Source organism: Camellia sinensis, chromosome 12 (assembly GCF_055761805.1).
Source record: "Camellia sinensis isolate YWXY chromosome 12, ASM5576180v1, whole genome shotgun sequence".
NCBI lineage: Eukaryota > Viridiplantae > Streptophyta > Magnoliopsida > Ericales > Theaceae > Camellia > Camellia sinensis.
In genome coordinates, this window is record NC_138972.1 from 93,668,996 (window position 1) to 93,686,790 (window position 17,795).

Below are 17,795 nucleotides of genomic sequence, written 5' to 3' on the forward strand. Positions count from 1 at the left end.
TGGAACTGACAACTGCCTCTCTTTCCAAAGTCTTGTTTGTCATGTCAAAAAACAATTTACACACATTTGAGTGATCTACACACATTTGATACACAACATTGTATACCAAAACAAAGTCACTACAATCATACAACAAAAAAACAAAGTCACTACAATAGCTATCCCACTACAAAAACATATTCCTTTACACCATCAAATATTTTCTGGTACCAAATAAATAGCAAAATTGCCCCGTGAGTAAGTATAAAGATTCTCCATTCAAAATAATTCAGAAACACAATCATTTTCCCTCCGCTTTTTGTCATTCGGTTTGTTTATCTTTATACACGTGACACATAAACCACTATCCTGCAAAAAATTAAAAGAACTCACATCACCCACACCTAGTCCCGGGTGTGACTTCCTTTACACCACAACCATACACGTGTCTGCAGTCGAAGGTCTAATGTCTAGACACTCTTCCATTCCAGCCATTGGTGATCCCCACTTTTCAAGTCCAAAACACACACACACACACGCACGCAAAGCATGCAAGAAAACAAGCCTTAAAAGTGTTTCATAGAAAAAGCCGGAAACAAGATTACATTTGCTAACTGACATATCTCAACAAAATTGTTTCTCTTTTTTGGGCAGCTAAAATTGTCTCAAAATATATAAATATCTACCTAAAGGTCAAACAGTAAAACGATCTCTCTCGTGAAAAGATATTAACGTACATGAGGTAAGAAACCGTCAATGAACTCACTCAAAGGTGGACCAGGTATAAGCTACACGGACAATCAGCAGTTCAGAAGAAGACTTCAACCTTTATATCTCGCTGCAACCATCATCAAGCAGTTTTTACTTTACGAGATGGAGGACGGCGGAATAGACTGATGAGATCATCAAGACCCTGTTGAGCAACATCAGCATTATTAGGTTTTGGTTTTTGTGTTAATCATTAAACCTCACAATATCCTTTACAAAAATAAATAAATAAATAAAAACAAACAAACAAACATATATAAAATAAAATAAAAAAAGGTGTTAGTGGGATGAGAAATTATACTCTGGTGGTGATAACAAGAAAACTGAAGAGGATTATCAGGTACGATCCCAAAACTAGTAGCAAAAGCAGGTCAAATGTAACACTGGCAACCTGAAATACACATCCAAACGGTGAGCTACTTTTACCAAGAACATTTGTTAAGTAATCATCTTCTTCTGATTTTCTAACAATATTTTTAATGACGTGCCAACTATATGTGATTTTCTTTTCCCTTTTTCTGAACTTAAGGAAACATCATTTTAAATTAAGGAGAGATAAGAACAGAATTAAAAGTTAAAATACGGCCATCTAATTCCTTTTGAGCACTTAAAACTTCGACTCAGATCAGAGGGTTTTACAAGTCTGAGAAAACTGGAAGACTCTTCAATGCAAAATACGTATGTACTCAGACTTTTCAATTAATTACATTCAAGTATGACAGGACTGCAACTATTACGCTGGAACAAGGAAAAAAGAAAAAAAAGGGTGAGAAGAGGACCTGATAAATGTTAAGCCTTGATCTAGTTGAATCATAGAACGTGAACATCCCATCAAGCACCTCATGCTGTAAATTCACGTCAACTGTATGATCTGCTAATTCCTGGCACCAGATTGATCAAACATTAAACATAGCACAGGAAAAAGGAGGGAAAAAGGAGAAAAGAGTGTTTTCATAAAAGCACGTTAGCTCTACTTTTTGGCATGAAATTTCAAATTAAAATTTTGATCCCACAAGCATACCTCCACGCACATGCACAAACAGCAAGCAAATCAGAAGTGAGAAATTGAGAATGCAATTAGGTATGCAACATTATTTTCTTTTTTCATTTTTCATTTTTCTTTTAATGCCAAAATCAACCTTACAATTCATGTGCACTCCAACAGGACTGACCAAAAGGAGCAATAACAACAATAACACTAATAACAGGAGTATTGGTAGCAGCAAGAAAATGATACTGAATATTTCAAGTATAAACAACTACGGAGTATAGATGAAACTAATTGGTCATGAAAAGAACTCTTAATGAGGTAAGGTGTGGAGGATTGCTCCTCTCAACTTTTTTTTTCTTTTTTGGGTGTTTACAGAAGAGAACGTAGAAGATCTAATGAAAACCTTCATCACATAAAAAGAAACATAATTTGTAACATAATATACCACTTTTTAGTAATACAATGCACATGTGGGGCCACTCACATAACATTGCTGGGGCGCCACCCTCTGTCTTTGATATTGCTTTAAAAAAGAATTACAAAATATACCACTTTGGTACTAAACAACTAGAATCACAAGTAATTATACAATTTGTACACTCATAAGTACATTTTAATAATGGTTGAACTATTCAGATCTCTCTCTCTCTCTCTCTCTCTCTCTATATATATATATATATATACACAACTAATTAAACACTAAGGGTGTGCTTGGTTTGTGTTTTGAGATAAATTTTCAAAAAAAAAATTTGGAGAGAGAGTTTAGGGTTCTATTTGGTAGAGCTTTAGAGCCTTAGAACGTTAATTCCAGGCTTTGATTTGCACACCGTGTTTGTTTACGGTTTTCAAAAATTAATTTCACACTTACTTTTGAAAACTCTGTCGAAGGCTGGAAAATTTGGTCTAACCAGTCGTCCCACCGGACGTCCAGTAGGACATCTCACCGGTCGTCTGGCCGGTTGACCGGAACAGTACGTAATTTTTTTTTTGGGCAATTGACACATGTTAATTTTTATATATTCAATAAAAAATATTTTCCGAATTTTTTTAAAAAAATTATAAATTTTGAATAGAATTTTGAGTTGTGTGTTTGGTTATGAGTTGTAAGTTTTTGTATCAAATATCATATATCACATCAAAAATTTCCCACTCAATTCAAAACTCATTAATCGAACAAATTTTCCACACTCAAATCATAATTCTAAAACTCACAAACTCAAAATACAACTCTATTCTCAAATCATATTTAGAAAACTCTACCAAACGCAACCTAGAAATTTTTTTGATTTGTTTGGTTGTATATTTTGAAAATAGTTTTGGAGTTTGGGAGTTTGAAATAATTTGATATTTTGTTATAGTTGAGTAAATGTGTGTGAGACAATGAGAGAGAAAAAGTGATTGATTGATGTTTAGAAGAGAGAAAGCGATTTTGGAATTTTCTTTTCAAAAAATTTGAACCAAACAAAATTTTAAAAAAATTTCTCAAAAATTGTATCTGGAGATACAAACCAAACAAGTCCTAATTCTCATTTTTTCTTTAAATTCTTTTAACACAATGCACATGTGGGGACACTCACATACCATAGCTGGGGACTCCACCCTCTCTCCTTGACATTTAAAAAAAATGTACCCAAAAAAAAGAACTACAAAATATACCACCTTTTGGTACTTAACAACTTGAATTTGTACTCTCTCTCTCTCTTTACAACTGATTAAACACTAATTCTCTTTTTTTCTTTTAAAATCCTTTTTGTTTCATGCTTTGTACCCTTTATTGCAGGTTACAGTACATACAGGGACATATTGGCAATTACAAAATGGAATCACTTACTATGGATATGAGAAGTAAAGAAAACACCAGTACCTTTTTCAATGCCATGATTAATGGGTCATTCTTTGAGAGAAATGGTGCCACTCGAGGAGTCCGTGACAAAAGATCCAACCAGGATACTATGTAAGGAGGATTGACAGCATAACTACTATTGTCTGCAAATATTTTAATGTTCTTTCCCTGTTGTCCGTAGATATGCCTCTGTACATAATAAAGGGGCACTCACATCAGACATTTGAAATTGTTAAAGATTATAAACATCACATCTAGCTGCAAAATTTTCAAATGCACAATTTCATGTGTCAAATGTCAAAGAGAAGAAAAGGTTCAAAAATGATATTAGTAAGGAAATCTTTCAAATGTTTCTACATAAATAAAACAGAGAGTTAAACAAGACAAATGCATGCATGCCTATATATATAGAGAGATACATTCATACGTACACATATACATGAATACATCTTAGTCATCTTAATGAATTTAATTCTTTTATGAAAATTTTTAATTTGAACACAGATAGTGTATATTCTAGTACTGCATCCAATTCTGGAAAGTAAAAAACTCTTGTAACAACATTCTGTTAAAACATATATGATTGGTACCATCATTACACAAGTATACATCGTACCATAGATGCATGTCTAAGGGACCGCTAGTGAGATACTAATCCATCTCGTATAAGCCCTCCAAAGCACCTCATGCAAAGTGAAATAACAGAAATTTCAACCATTTATCATTCATTAAACACCATTCCCTCTCTTATTCTTCTTGTTCCTTTCCTCCTTTTGCAAAACAAAAAGTTACTATTCTCGCTCCAGTAACTGTGCATTTCCAAAGAATAGAATTTTAACCCCTAAACCCTTCCCAATCAAGCGTTAAAGCTTCAAAATCTCCTCCAAATGATAGATTCAGATGGGAAACAGTTAACAGTAAGGTTAGAAGGAAAAAGGTTAACTTTCAGAGCTATGTTGGTTAACAAACTGTTGCATCTATGGATAAAAGTATATGCATCAAACAAGATTGACTAATTGTGGCACGTGGAACTTGGCAATACTAGCCCAACCCTTTAGCACAATAGCCAGGACGCACTGCACAATCTGTGAAGTGAATTGCAACAAGTCCAAAACGATGCTGGCATTTCAACAAACTCCGCAGAAAATATTTTAGTTACTTTTAAGCTAATTATTTACATTTAGGTATCTGATGATGAAAGCAAATGGTCATGATATTAGGAATACTGATACTTCATAGGGGTCCAAGAGCCTGAGTTCCATAAATGCTAACTGTGTCATGTTCTATTAAGGTTAATATGATTTCTTTCAATGCACATCCCCCAATCATAGATTCTTATCCAAAAAATAAAAATAACAAAATAAATAATAAAACAAGAAAGAAACATATTGATCAAAGGTTCAGCTACTTCCACATCAGAAGAAGAAAAATGCCACTCACAGCCAAAGACAACATGTTAGGATACATACTTCTAAAGAGAAATCAATATGGATGAGTAAGCAAATAATGTGTATTTGCGTGAACAAGAAATGATACAAAAAGATGATGACAAATTTCTACCTCAAAAAATGTCACTATAAACCCTTACCGCTAGACTCTCTGCAACCAACTTGACACTTCTAACAATTGCAGCTTCATTCACAAAATGTCTGTACAAAAAACAAAGTTCTCAACAACTGGAGGAGAGATGTAAAGCTGTTCTGGAAGAAGGGAGTTTAGTTCCAAATCATAACCTGTTATCAAACAAACCCCCAGTGCTTTCTAGCAATTCAGGTGCAACAGACAGTTCAGAAAGGGTCGCTGCAGTAACTCTCAGCCTGGAAAATTGTTCATGCTCCCAGGCTACCTACAGCAGGCTAACAGCTTTATCATCTCATCTAAAGAGCATAATTTTAATACACGAGCATAGTAAGGAAATCATGCTTATGGCAGTACAGAAAACGTTGCAATTTATATATAAATCTGCAATGATTAATTAAAAGCATGGCATTAACAGCAAATTATATGAACATTTTGTCACTTCTGACATGTTTAGCTCATAACAGGCTGAAAGGGCAGAATAGGAATCATAATGGCGAGGAGATCACTTTTGCACAAGAATTATGTTCTTGATGGTGGCGACAGGTAATTGCAAAAATAAGTTATAATAATTGATATCTTAGCTGGTATTAGAGAAGAGCAAATTACATACATAATGCATATTTGATGTTCTTAGGGGTTCTTTTCCCCAGACAAAAAAAAAAAAAAGGGTTTTCACTATGTTCCTGTCCTGTTTTGATTAGAATTTATGTTATATACTGATTTAAACAATTTATGCTTTCAGGAATATCTCCTTACTCGAGTATTAGAAATATTTATTTTCTTGTGCTTGAGACCAACTTGAAGCCCTAATTCTTCTGCTACATTCAAGAAACCCTGCACAAAATTCCATCGGTTACAAGAGAAAGTACTGTAGTGCAACTTCATTAAATTTAAGAATGCTTCTATTTTCAATCTATGAAAATTCTATTTTCTTACTTCAAATATTTGTTTTATGTAGGCATTTTCTGCAGGCTTAGACACATGAATCCACATTTCATTATCCCATGAGCCAATACTATTCAAGCAGATAGCATAATCAATACTCTCACGTAAACGTTGATCAAAACTTCGAAGCCACTGCACAAGGTAAAGTACAAAATTGAGTCGATGGCAAAATATTTAAAAAGAAATAGAGGTGAAAAGTGTAGTCTAAGAAAGAAGCTAAGCACCTTATGGGTTCCATTGTAATTGTAAGGTCCACCAGAAGTTAGCCCAAAAAGTAAATTGTACCTTCCTCTTGTCCTAGGATTTGAATATAGACGAGAGAATAACCTAGCTATTTCAAGAAGCACCACAACACCACTTCCATTGCTATCACTTCCCACTGATAAAGCCTACAAACATTTAAAATTCAAAGAAAAACTCAGACTTCTTAAAAAAATCATAAAAATTACTTTGATTAAAAATAATTAACTTAGATACCGGAGCTGCCCCAAATGTGTCATATGATGCTACTATGGCAATGGTTGGGAGTTGATTTGAATCTCCATCTGCTTTCAATCCTGGCAACCATCCCTATCAACACAACACGAATAGTTAAACACAAACAATTTCAAACAACAATAAGCATCATCAGTGGGATCTGAAAGCTTAAAAGCATAAGCAGCAGTCTCCACGCCACCAGTGACCTGAGTGATAAAAGTAGCCAAAGTGGAAGACTGAAAACACAACTTATCTAACAAATCAAGGATCCTCAATTACAACTGAAAAAACAACAAAAAAGAGCTCAGAATAAAAGATCAAGCAAAAACCAAGGACTCAAATATAAAAATCTGAATCAACTTAAGAACATAATAAAAATAAATAAACAACAAACAAACAGCGAAGTTACAGCAAAAAGAGATGGATATTTAATGCAAATTGAATTTTAAGGTGATCTACGAATATCAAATCACAAAGACTTCCACATACTAACGTAAAGTTCTACAATATGAATTCAATCATTCTGAGTGTGTGCGGGTATGAAGTTGAATCTGGACCTGAATATTTGTAATTGTGGGAGATGCAAGTTTCCTAGGTTCTGGTGCTGAAACGACGAGCTTGTATCTGCAATATTTTAAAATCAAAGATGTGATTGTTGAGATCATCAAGAACAATGACATACTGCCTCAACATTCAGGGGAAAAGGGACCCAAAAAAAGAAAAAAGAAAAAAGAAAAAAGCGGCCAATCATAAAAAAACAAAAGTACGTTGACATGGAGAAGACTACAGTTGAGTAGAAAAATATCTACATTCTGCTAATTATACATTAGATAATATAGCTATTTGATCAAATCAGCAGCTCCACAAAGAAATATAACAAATAATCCATTAGCAACAGCTGTAAAAGCAGAAACCTCCTATTTTATAGAAAACCAGTAGCTTTTATCACAACATCAGCACAAGCTAAAGAAAGGTAAACAACTCCACTGCTTATCAAACTTCCCAATGGTATTAAAATTTGCACAATTTCAGATTCTAACACAACATCCAAATTCAAATTAGTCCAAATTTGGATCAGATAAAATTAACTGAAATTTGGAATATTCTGAAAAATTCAGAGCAACTCAGATTCAGAATTTGGAAAGAAAAGGCCCTCAATATTTTTTTACCAATTTGAAAGTAAATTCAGCCAGTTGAAGTCAGCTGAATTTCAACGTGAGAAATTATATATATATATATATATATATATAAGTAAAATTCAGGAATATTCAACCAGATCTTTTAAAAGGTTCAAAACTTCAAAATTTTCAAACTTGGCTGGAAAAAAAAACAAAAAAAGAGTGAATCACAGGTCCTGTTGGCACTCCCCAAATTGACTGAAATACCTAATCCAAATAGATAGAAGTTAGAGCACTAGAAACCCATTATCTATGAAGCATGGGTATTTCAAAAAACATGTTGTACCCGTACCGGGTACTTACCGGCATATCGTACCTCGTATGGTACTTCTGCATATGTACCGAGTACACGAAACACGTACCCAAGTTTTTCTTCTTAATTTTTAACGTACCCAGACGTACCAAGTATATATCTAAGCCGTATCGTACCTCAGTTGAAACAATATTTTTCTTCTATTACAAAGACAAAACTCGTTTCACTAGACTTATTTTTTATTTTTTGTTTTATGCTTAGCATGATTTTAAAATTAAACTATAGTTTGTAAGTTATTTAATATATTGACATTTAATTTTGATTTATACATTTACTTTTAGCATTAAATGTTAAATTGTTAATTATATGTTGGACCTCAACAAACTAAATCATTTAATTATTTTTTGCATTATTCTAAATTAAAAATAAATATTTTTTACAAGCGTACCAAGCCAAAGCTGTACCCATACCCTATTTTTTTTAAAATTTTACCGTATCGACGTACCCATATCACACCAATACCAGTACTCGTACCCGTACCAGTGCTTTATAGCCCATTATAGTAAATGTCAGAGCAATCCTTCTCCACCATATACGTAACTTGTTTATTTCCCCTCAATTTCTTCACTCGTGAAAGTTCTTCTTTAACTTGTTACTCCAGCTATATTTCTATTTTGGCCCGTCACCCAAGCTAGATAGTCAGGTGAACAAATTCAAGAACCCTCGACACCACTTGTAAGCGCAGAGGGTGGAGACACATTTAAGATACAGAAACAGAATGCAATGCTGAAAAGTAGGTAAATTAATTGTGTACATCCCAAATTTGGGATCAGCACCATGAATAAGGGTAAATGAAAAGAACATAAGAGTATACATTTCAGCAAACTGGACCTAGAAAAAGGCTATATAACCACTCTACATGCCAAAACAAACATAACTTCCAGACAATTAAGTTACAAAATCCATTTAAGACAATGAAAATCATGTAAATGTGAAATCAAGTGTATACTGTGTAGATGATAGTAACAAGATGATACATGTGTTATTAGTAATATGGCATATATTAATGCTTATTAAATATTATAACCATGTTATTTGTCTCTTAGTATTTATTTCATATGGCCAATATAACTTAACTCATTCTATTATACTATGCTGTCCTATTTTGTCTTAGAAGGTTTCTGCTTTAGTGGGGTTGCTATTTTGCTCATAGTCTTCAATTTTAAGAAATCTGCTCCCAGTTTGTTAATGAGTCCTTGCTCGGGTTGGAATCCAGCTAATTGCTGGTTTAGGAACTTCACATTTTACTGGAATGACACCACACCAAGCACCGCCGCCACCGGTTGCTGACCAGTGACCCTGCAACGAGCTCCGGCCATCTTTTGACGATTCTCCAGTGATCGGACGGTCGTTGGCCGTGACCTCCAGCCACCTTGGCCCTCTGGCCAACCTGTGACCTCTGGCAAACACTCAGGCCACCAACTTTAGCAGCCACTACCTCCGACAACTCACCAAACATGTTTACTTTTGTTTTTATTTATTTCAAAACTTTTGTGTACACAAAACAAGTTATTTGACTTTGTTTTTACCCCCAAAAAAATCTTTTGTTCAGCAATGCACTAATTTAGGCTAAGTTTGGCATCCTTTGAAAAAGCCAAAAAGTCAAAAAGTCACTATCCTATTTAAGTCACATCATCTTATTTAAGTCACATCACCTCTCTACCACATCACTTCAAACCCAACCCATATTTCATAAAAAGTCAAAAAGTACACTTATTTAGAACATCTCAAACAACCCGTTAATCTCCCTTGATGGCCAAGAAATCATGCAGTTCTTACATTAATGATGGCGACCCTAATATGATGAAATAGAACCAAGGACAATGCTCCTAAACCAATAAAACATTTATTAAGGGCCTTTGAAAAGAGAAAGTAGGGTGCAATGGATCGGACTACTTCAACTGCCAAACAACCTTAAATACACTTTAAAGTACCAAACAATTTCTGGACCCTCTGACAAAAAAGTGGGTACAAGTACTATTTACAATGTGCAAAATAGGAACGGGCATGCAATGTGCACCTACCCACTCAAGAACATAGTATCATGGGCTTAGGCTTCTTATCTTACCTCGAATGATTTAATCAGAGATAGAATATGATGTAGTTTTACTTGAAACACCAATTTCCTTTTAGTTTGACAAAAGATGGCGTATTAAACATTAGCTTTAAAAAGCATAATTTAAAGCATGTTTGGATCAATTTAGCCACACAAGGCCACCCAAAATTAAAAAAAGGAAACATACTTATTTCTCCATTTTAATTGGTTTAATGATAGGCTATGAAACACGGACACGGACACGCGACACGACACAGACACAACACAGACTCGCAAAAATGCAAATTTTCAAAAAATATGGGACATGACACGCTGGAGACACGTTCAATTTATATATTTTTTTTTATATATTATATGTAAAATTAAAAAATAAATATATTATTTGTATTTATTTAGATTATTTATTTACAAAAGAAAGGCATAAAAAAGAAAAAAAAGAATAAAAAGAATAAAGAGGGAGAGACAGACACGGTATAAGGAAGAGGGAAAGAAAGTGAGAGGCGAGAGCGAGAGGCGATCAGAGAGCGAGAGCGAGAGGTAGACATGATCAGAGAGCGAGGGGCGACACCAAAGAGAGATGGACAGAGAGAGAGGAGATGAAGACGATGAGAGACGAACAGGTTCTTCCTCGATCTGGCCTCGACAGGTTCTTTCTCTCTCTCTCTCTCTCTTTCTCTTTCTCTTTCTCTCTATCTTCAATAGGTTAGGTCTCTGGTTAGGGTTTCTATTTACAACGTGTCCACGACATGTCAAGCGTGTCCGAAAGAGTGTCCACCTGCAAAAATTCAAAAAAAAAACTGGGACACGTTAGGTCGAGTGTCGGACACGTGTCCGACGCGTGTCCATATCCGACACGTGTCCGACACCCATACGCTGCCTCCAGCGACGTGTCCGTGCTTCATAGATGATAGGTAGCCGTCTATTTTTTTAACTTCATTTTTGTCTCCTCTTTTGCGTACAGGTTTGGTATTCCCTTAATGCTGGCTTTTAATGATAATTTTTCTCTTCTCAAAAACAAAAAACAAAAGGTAGTAGTCTGAGATAGCATAGACCAGGATGCAGTATATTTACACAATGCCATGGCAGATCCTAAAGCAAATCCAAAAAAGTAGGAAAAAAGATATCATGGTTATGGCAATGTATAAATTATTTTTAATAGACACATGAACTATATAAGTATGTAACTCGAATTAATACTTTGCATTTCTATATTAAGCATTTCATAAACGTGGAAGATGAAGCACAACAAGTTCATTTTGAATATTATATTTGATATAAGACTATAACTTTGAGCTCTCTTACCATATTATGTACTTCACAGAATGTTCTATGTTAAAAGGGCCCATTGCAAGCTTGGTTTGTGGTTTCCATGGCCAAATTTTTTCAAATCAAACAAATGGTGGAGGCATTGGACTATGTTGGGAAGTGGCAAGTGTTTGAGATGTGTCGATAAAAGTGTCCAAAATAGTGAAATTTATTTTTGAATAATGGACATGTCCACGAGGTATTGGACACATGTCTAGAAGCATCCACAAGGTGTTAGTGTCCAACAGATGTCCAACATAGACATGGCACCATCCTTGCTTCAAAGGTAGTGATTTTCATCCCTTTTTGCCGCAAAACTTCAAATGAAGCTATTTTATTCATATTATTACCTTGCAAAAAAAGGGAACCAATGGAAGAAACACACACAAATTTGTTTGGGTGAATAATGGGGGTGTTTGGGAAGAAGCTTTTTTAGCTTTTTTGGCTAAAATAGCACTAAAAGACAAAATAGACTAAAATAGCCAATAAAATAAAATGTCACATCAAATCCATAATCATTTCACTTTTTCTCTCACAAACATCACATCTAACTACAAAAAAATCCAACTATCTTCTCAAACACAAAAATTTTAGCCTCCTAAAATAGCCAAAAACTAAAATAGCCTACTAAAATAGCAACTTTCCAAACACCCACAATCTAGCATTCTAGATTTGGATGCCTTTTAATACAACATTTGGCATAAGTCTATAGTGCAATCTTAACTGCATATCACTAAGGTAGAAGCAATTTGAGGTAGCGCATCTAAGACTTGCAAGAGCCTTGTTCTAAAATGTGAGAAAACCTAGGCCCAACAGACGCAACCCAGGTCAGGTAAACAAGGTAGACTCCCTCAACCAGAGCCTAAGAAATTAAAATTTTGCCCACATAAAGACTTACTATCCCACTTCCAGAGGAGAGGGTATTGACCTCATAAGAAGAAGAAAAAGAGGCCCTCTAAGACATACATATTCTAAACAAAGGAAAGTTGAGTCTTCAATAGCCTATGTATTCGGTATACTAGAAGGGTGAGACACTGCAAGCGTGTACTTTACAATGCACTACAAATTTTCCCTTCTATATTTTTTAAAATATCCACTTATCTATAAAGCGCTAAGCATTCCCCACTTCTTCTCCCTATAACTAGCATCCTCCCCTCCTTCAGTCAACTCACTCTTCCAAATCCCACAGAAAGTGGCATGTTAACATCTAAATTCCTTTGAAGTGGAAAATCCCATCTTCTCCTTACTTGAAAGAAATGTTTAGTCAAATTCTTAGAAGTGGTTGGCTTTATTGGGAAAAATGTATGAAAGAGCTTCAATAGGGGTAGCACCAAAAGGAGGTGTCCCTTTTATATAAACCCTCCCCAAATCATATGAAAAGGAAATCACATAAGGACCCATACAAAAAGGAAACTCTTGCTATTTGATCCCTTGAAAGAATAAACAAAGGCAAGGAGGAGATGCACAAATAGAAAAGGAACCTCCCACTCATGGGAAACATGCTACAAAAGGTAAACTGGTTGAAAAGGAAATGATCAAGGGCCAAGATTCTCCCCCGAAAGAATAGATTTTGCCAAGAATACGGCCCTTTACTTTTAGGAGTTTCATCTTGATCATACTAAAGGCATAAGGACCTGAAGAGTCTTAACCAACCAGTAGATTGAAACTGTAGAGAGCATAAAAGAAGCCATTTCCTTTCTCTCTGGATGTCAAAATTCAGAAACTAGGCTACCATCCCCTTTGCCTCATCTTTCAGGTTACTAAATGAATCACTCTTACAATAAAAGTGGGTGTTGCCCCTGCTTTAAATGGAACATCATGTCAGGAAAATGATATACTCTCACCATAAAGGTTTTGGTTGCCCCCACTATTAATGGAACAAAGCCAATTCCTCAGTTATTTGTTTCATTACAGCCATTACTAGTGAAAACAAATATCTGTCTGACATTATGTAGTATATGACACAAGAGAACCAAATTTGGGGAATCAAAATAATCATAAAGTGCTCTGAGGTTAAACATCTAGAAGATCTTAGTTTTAAATGACTCAAAACATGCTGACTATAATCAACTAACCCTCCAGTGGTTGCAGTAGCAGGCTGACCAGTAACATCATTCTTCTTGACATCAGCTAACACAGCATTGATGTTGTCATCCTCAAAAGCAAAATACACAGGGTACTGTAACCAAATATAGCATCATCAAGATAGTTTCCATGATAAAATCACATTGAAATATAGAAAGTGAAAAGAAATTTGGGGATGTGAAACACCTTGATTAATGAGTAGGCCAATAAATTATAGGACATGACAGAAAGTCAAATGTCCTGGCCATTAAATGGTTTCTAAGAATCCTAGAGAGCAATATAATATATATGTATCCCGAGTCCATTTGGGAGCCAGTAACAAACACTGCAGTTTACATTTGACGAGTTCTGCAAAATTTTCTGCAGATATGCTTTTGAAATAAAATGACATATAAAACACATACTAGAAATCCAATGAAACGAATGCAATTTCAAGAACGACTAGTATATATTCAAGTCAGTGGCAACAATTATAATTATTTTTGCTGTGTTTATTTTTTTCTCTTTAACAACACACACACACACACAAAAATTGTCCTTCCTGTAACTTGAAGACTGCACCACCCCCTTCTGGGACTGGCAGGACATACCAACTCGAGGTTTTGATATGTTAGTCGAACAACAATTGGCAGAAATATAAAATAAGAAAAGAACTAGAAGCAACCGCAATTCTATGCGAATGATTATTTACATGATCAAAACAGACAATGACGTGAAAAGTTTTTAGTTAAATAAGGAAATAGTGGTTTAGTAAACCTCAGTTACTCATTCACAAGAGGGGGAAAAGGAAAGAAAGGAACCGTGAAGCAGTATAACGTAAAGAATGACAAACTCAAAATCATGAGGCATAATAAATACCAGCAATAAAGGCACTGTATAGGCATTGGTATAGGGTATCTTAAACCCTATTGCAGCACATTGATATATGCATGGGATCTGAAATGGATGGGTGAATTGTTTCTTACCAATTACCGTTGACCCCGAAAATAACAACACACACACACACACACACACACAGAAACCAGTAAACTCTAAATGTGAGAACTAAACAACAATAAAGAATAATCAAAAGTGTGCAGAGGGACTAGAAGACTATTCTGTTACTCACAGGAATGTTGGCATGTATAAGTAACCGTTCCAGTTCCACCAATATGTCCTTCATCTCTTTACCAAAGTTTTGATCACCTTCATCCATGCTGTCTTTGTTTTCAGGACTAAACATCCGAGGAAGTAAAAATATTAAACCCCCTAATGGCCGTCTCTGTCCAATATATTCTGCCATATGGTTGCCACATAGATAAAAATCTTGATCAGGTAAAAAATCATATAATTTAAGCTAGACAAAATGGTGCAAAGTTAATTAGGATTGAAAGAGGATGGGTGGACCTAAGTGACCATGTCTGATGAACTAGATTAAAATCCTGATGAAGGAACAACAACAAAAGCAGTATTATGCGCTCAAATCTCCCAAAAATATTATTAACTTAGAAAGTTCTATACCACTAAGGCTTGTTTTTCTGGATCACATAGGAAGAAGGAGAAGGAAGACAGAGTGTCTAGTCTTAGATGATTCAAGACGAAAACCAGCTTTTCCCATTGATATATAATATTGGCGATAAATTTGTCTCACAGATTCCCAACAAACACAAAATTTAAGAAGTCAATTGTACATCAAAATTATCTTCTTACAACAAAATTATAAAATACAGAAATAAGAAAATATATTAATTTAAAACTTATGGACCAGCTCTTACCTTTGACTGTAATATTGATGATTAATTTGCCTCACAAATTCCTAACATTAAGAAGTCAATTGTACACCAAAATTGTCTTCACCGGGTGAGTCTAGAGAATAAGTTTTAAGTGTGTTCTTGGATGAGAAGAATTGGCACAAGCAATTCAAATTCAAACTATTTTAAGCGTGTTCAAACTATTTAAATGTTCGTGCATTGAATCCAATATAAGGTGCAAATACAATAATGACAATACATTTTTGGTAATTGCTAATATTTTCCGATATGAAGCTTCGGCACACCTTTTTTTTTATTTTTTATTGGCACTGTGGTGTCCGGATCAAAACCCGACTAATCCTTAGGTGTACAAGCCTTCGGTAAGGAGTTTCCCGCAAATATACCATAGTTAATTCAAGAGTTTTCCCAAAATAAAAGAATACAGTAGACATTTTAACTTTATTAACAATCAACTCTACTTCCTCAAAAGTTCACCAGTTACGCTCTCTCCAAATGTACCCCATCACAAAGAGGCACCACCAACATGCATATAGAAGGTGATAAGGATCACAAACTCTGACATCACTCAACAAACACCAAAAATGGACAGAAGTAAACTCGACAAACGCCTCACCACAAGTACCTAATTATTAAAATTCACCAACTTTCCTTCTCCCTTTTAAAAGGAGAAAGAGTTGCCAATTTTTTAGAACTCCACTGTTGCCTATAAACTAACCAAGACTCTGATTTTCTACAACAAAAGAAAATAAATAAGCCTCTAATAGTTTGAAGTTAATGCTTGGTACAATGACAAAGCTCACGCTATAAGAATTTATGCAGGAACAAAAAAAAACAAACCTATCCTTTTTGTCTGTAACCCGTCCCCCATCCCATGACCTCAGATTAGCATGACCAACACAGGGTAGTGGCCTTTTAATGCATCCATTAAGCATTTACTCAACCATCAATGGTAAGATCTTTCAGCAGCTTGTAAGATCTACCCTAAGTTGCTTAGCAATTTGAATTTTCATTTGTTTCCCGATTTTCAGACATTCAGTATTGAGATATTGATTCAATTTTAGCATTGGTCATACTATATTATTATTTATATGTTTTAATTGATTATACTAACATGAATCATTTTAAGAATATTGGTTTGGTTTGGTTACTACTACTGCTACAACTACTGTCAAATCAAAACTCTATCAATATTACACTCCCATTTCATAATCTTAGTTTGTCACTTGCTACAGAAACTGCAAGCGATTTACGAATCTCAACTCACAGCCTATCAACATTTCCAAAGGGAAAAATCTACAAGAGTGATTTTGCTACTTCATTGCATTTCAAGCAGAAATTCAAATAAAATCAGCGGACCTAAAACTTCCAACAATCACTTCTCACCGATTAAATTTTACATTAAGATAATTCCAACAAAAAAACAAGGTTCTTATATTAACAATCAATTGACCAATGAATACATAGCTTTAACTAGACATTAAGCACAATTTCGAATAAATTGCACACACACACACACACACACACAGGCATACCACGAATGAAAGTGACGTTAACTTCACGAACGGGAATCATGACAACAGTACGGGAGAGATCGGTGCCGGGAGCGAAGAGAGAAGAGCCGGCGTGGTGATTGAGGGAGGCGAGGCGAGATCCGAAGGGAGCGCCGGCGAGATCGTACTGAATGAGGCGGTAGACGTCGACGACGGCGACGGCGTCCCCGAGCTCCACGCAGGCCACCAGTATGAACACTATGGCGATCACCGAGTACACTGACTCGAACGCCTCGCGAATTTTCGTCGGAGTCGCCATTGACGGAACTCAAAGTACAGAGACAGAGAGAGAGTGATGTTTAGGGTTTTGGTGGTGGTTTGATTGATCTGAACATATGATATAGTAAAGAATGTGTTTATGTCATTCAGTTTTTGTATGTGTTTTGTCAGATATGGACGGTAAAGGAGTTTACAGGGTTCGGTAGCCGGGCCAAAATTAAACTAAGGTTAATAATAATTTTTTATTTTTTTATTTTTTTACAAAATTAAACTAAGGATAAATGTAAAAATTTCTTTTAATCTTAAATATATATGATATGTGTAGTAGAAATTCACTTAAAAAATTAAATTTCAATCCTAAATAAGTGATTTCCATTATTTTGATTTGTAAAATTATATATTACTTTAATAACATTTATCGACACTTTTTAATTTGGGAACTAAATTAAAATGTTTTTTATACATTAAGGATCAAAATAAAACAATTTAAATAATTTATTTTTGGTCCCAAAACAATTCAAATATTAGAGATCATAATAACACCTCGTTCAGGCTTTTAAGACCAAAAATATAATTAACCCTGAAATAAAAAATAAATATTAACCTTAACATTCAAGGATGAACTACAGTCCTCAAAAATAGTATGAACCATACTAAAAATTTTATTTGATATTAATCATTTTAATTGATAAACTTAGAATTGAGCATGAATTTAAATTAAACCTTCACAGATGCTGAGTGATAATTTAGGAGT

At 34.8% G+C, this 17,795-nt stretch overlaps 1 protein-coding gene across 1 annotated transcript; it reads right to left on the minus strand.

Moving 5' to 3' along the window:
* Positions 1-529: 529 nt before the first annotated feature.
* LOC114308790 (uncharacterized) lies at positions 530-17,257 on the minus strand. The gene is made up of 14 exons (XM_082897487.1): positions 16,805-17,257; positions 14,630-14,796; positions 13,512-13,615; positions 7,142-7,208; positions 6,585-6,677; positions 6,332-6,496; positions 6,099-6,239; positions 5,919-5,996; positions 5,315-5,427; positions 5,170-5,230; positions 3,603-3,770; positions 1,527-1,628; positions 1,049-1,138; positions 530-892 (listed from the first exon to the last, which is right to left on the minus strand). The coding sequence occupies exons 1-14, from the start codon at positions 17,079-17,081 to the stop codon at positions 830-832; spliced, it is 1,689 nt and encodes a 562-aa protein (XP_082753613.1). The 5' UTR covers positions 17,082-17,257; the 3' UTR covers positions 530-829.
* Between the last annotated feature and the right edge of the window lie 538 nt (positions 17,258-17,795).

Excerpts from the sequence above, each read along its gene's own strand:
- LOC114308790 (XM_082897487.1), bottom strand. The coding sequence starts at position 17,081 with ATGGCGACTCCGACGAAAATTCGCGAGGCGTTCGAGTCAGTGTACTCG. Across the intron at positions 5,997-6,098 it reads ACATAAAACAAATATTTGAA|GGTTTCTTGAATGTAGCAGA; the intron begins GTAAGAAAATAG and ends AATTTTGTGCAG. Across the intron at positions 5,231-5,314 it reads GGGGGTTTGTTTGATAACAG|ACATTTTGTGAATGAAGCTG; the intron begins GTTATGATTTGG and ends TTTTTTGTACAG.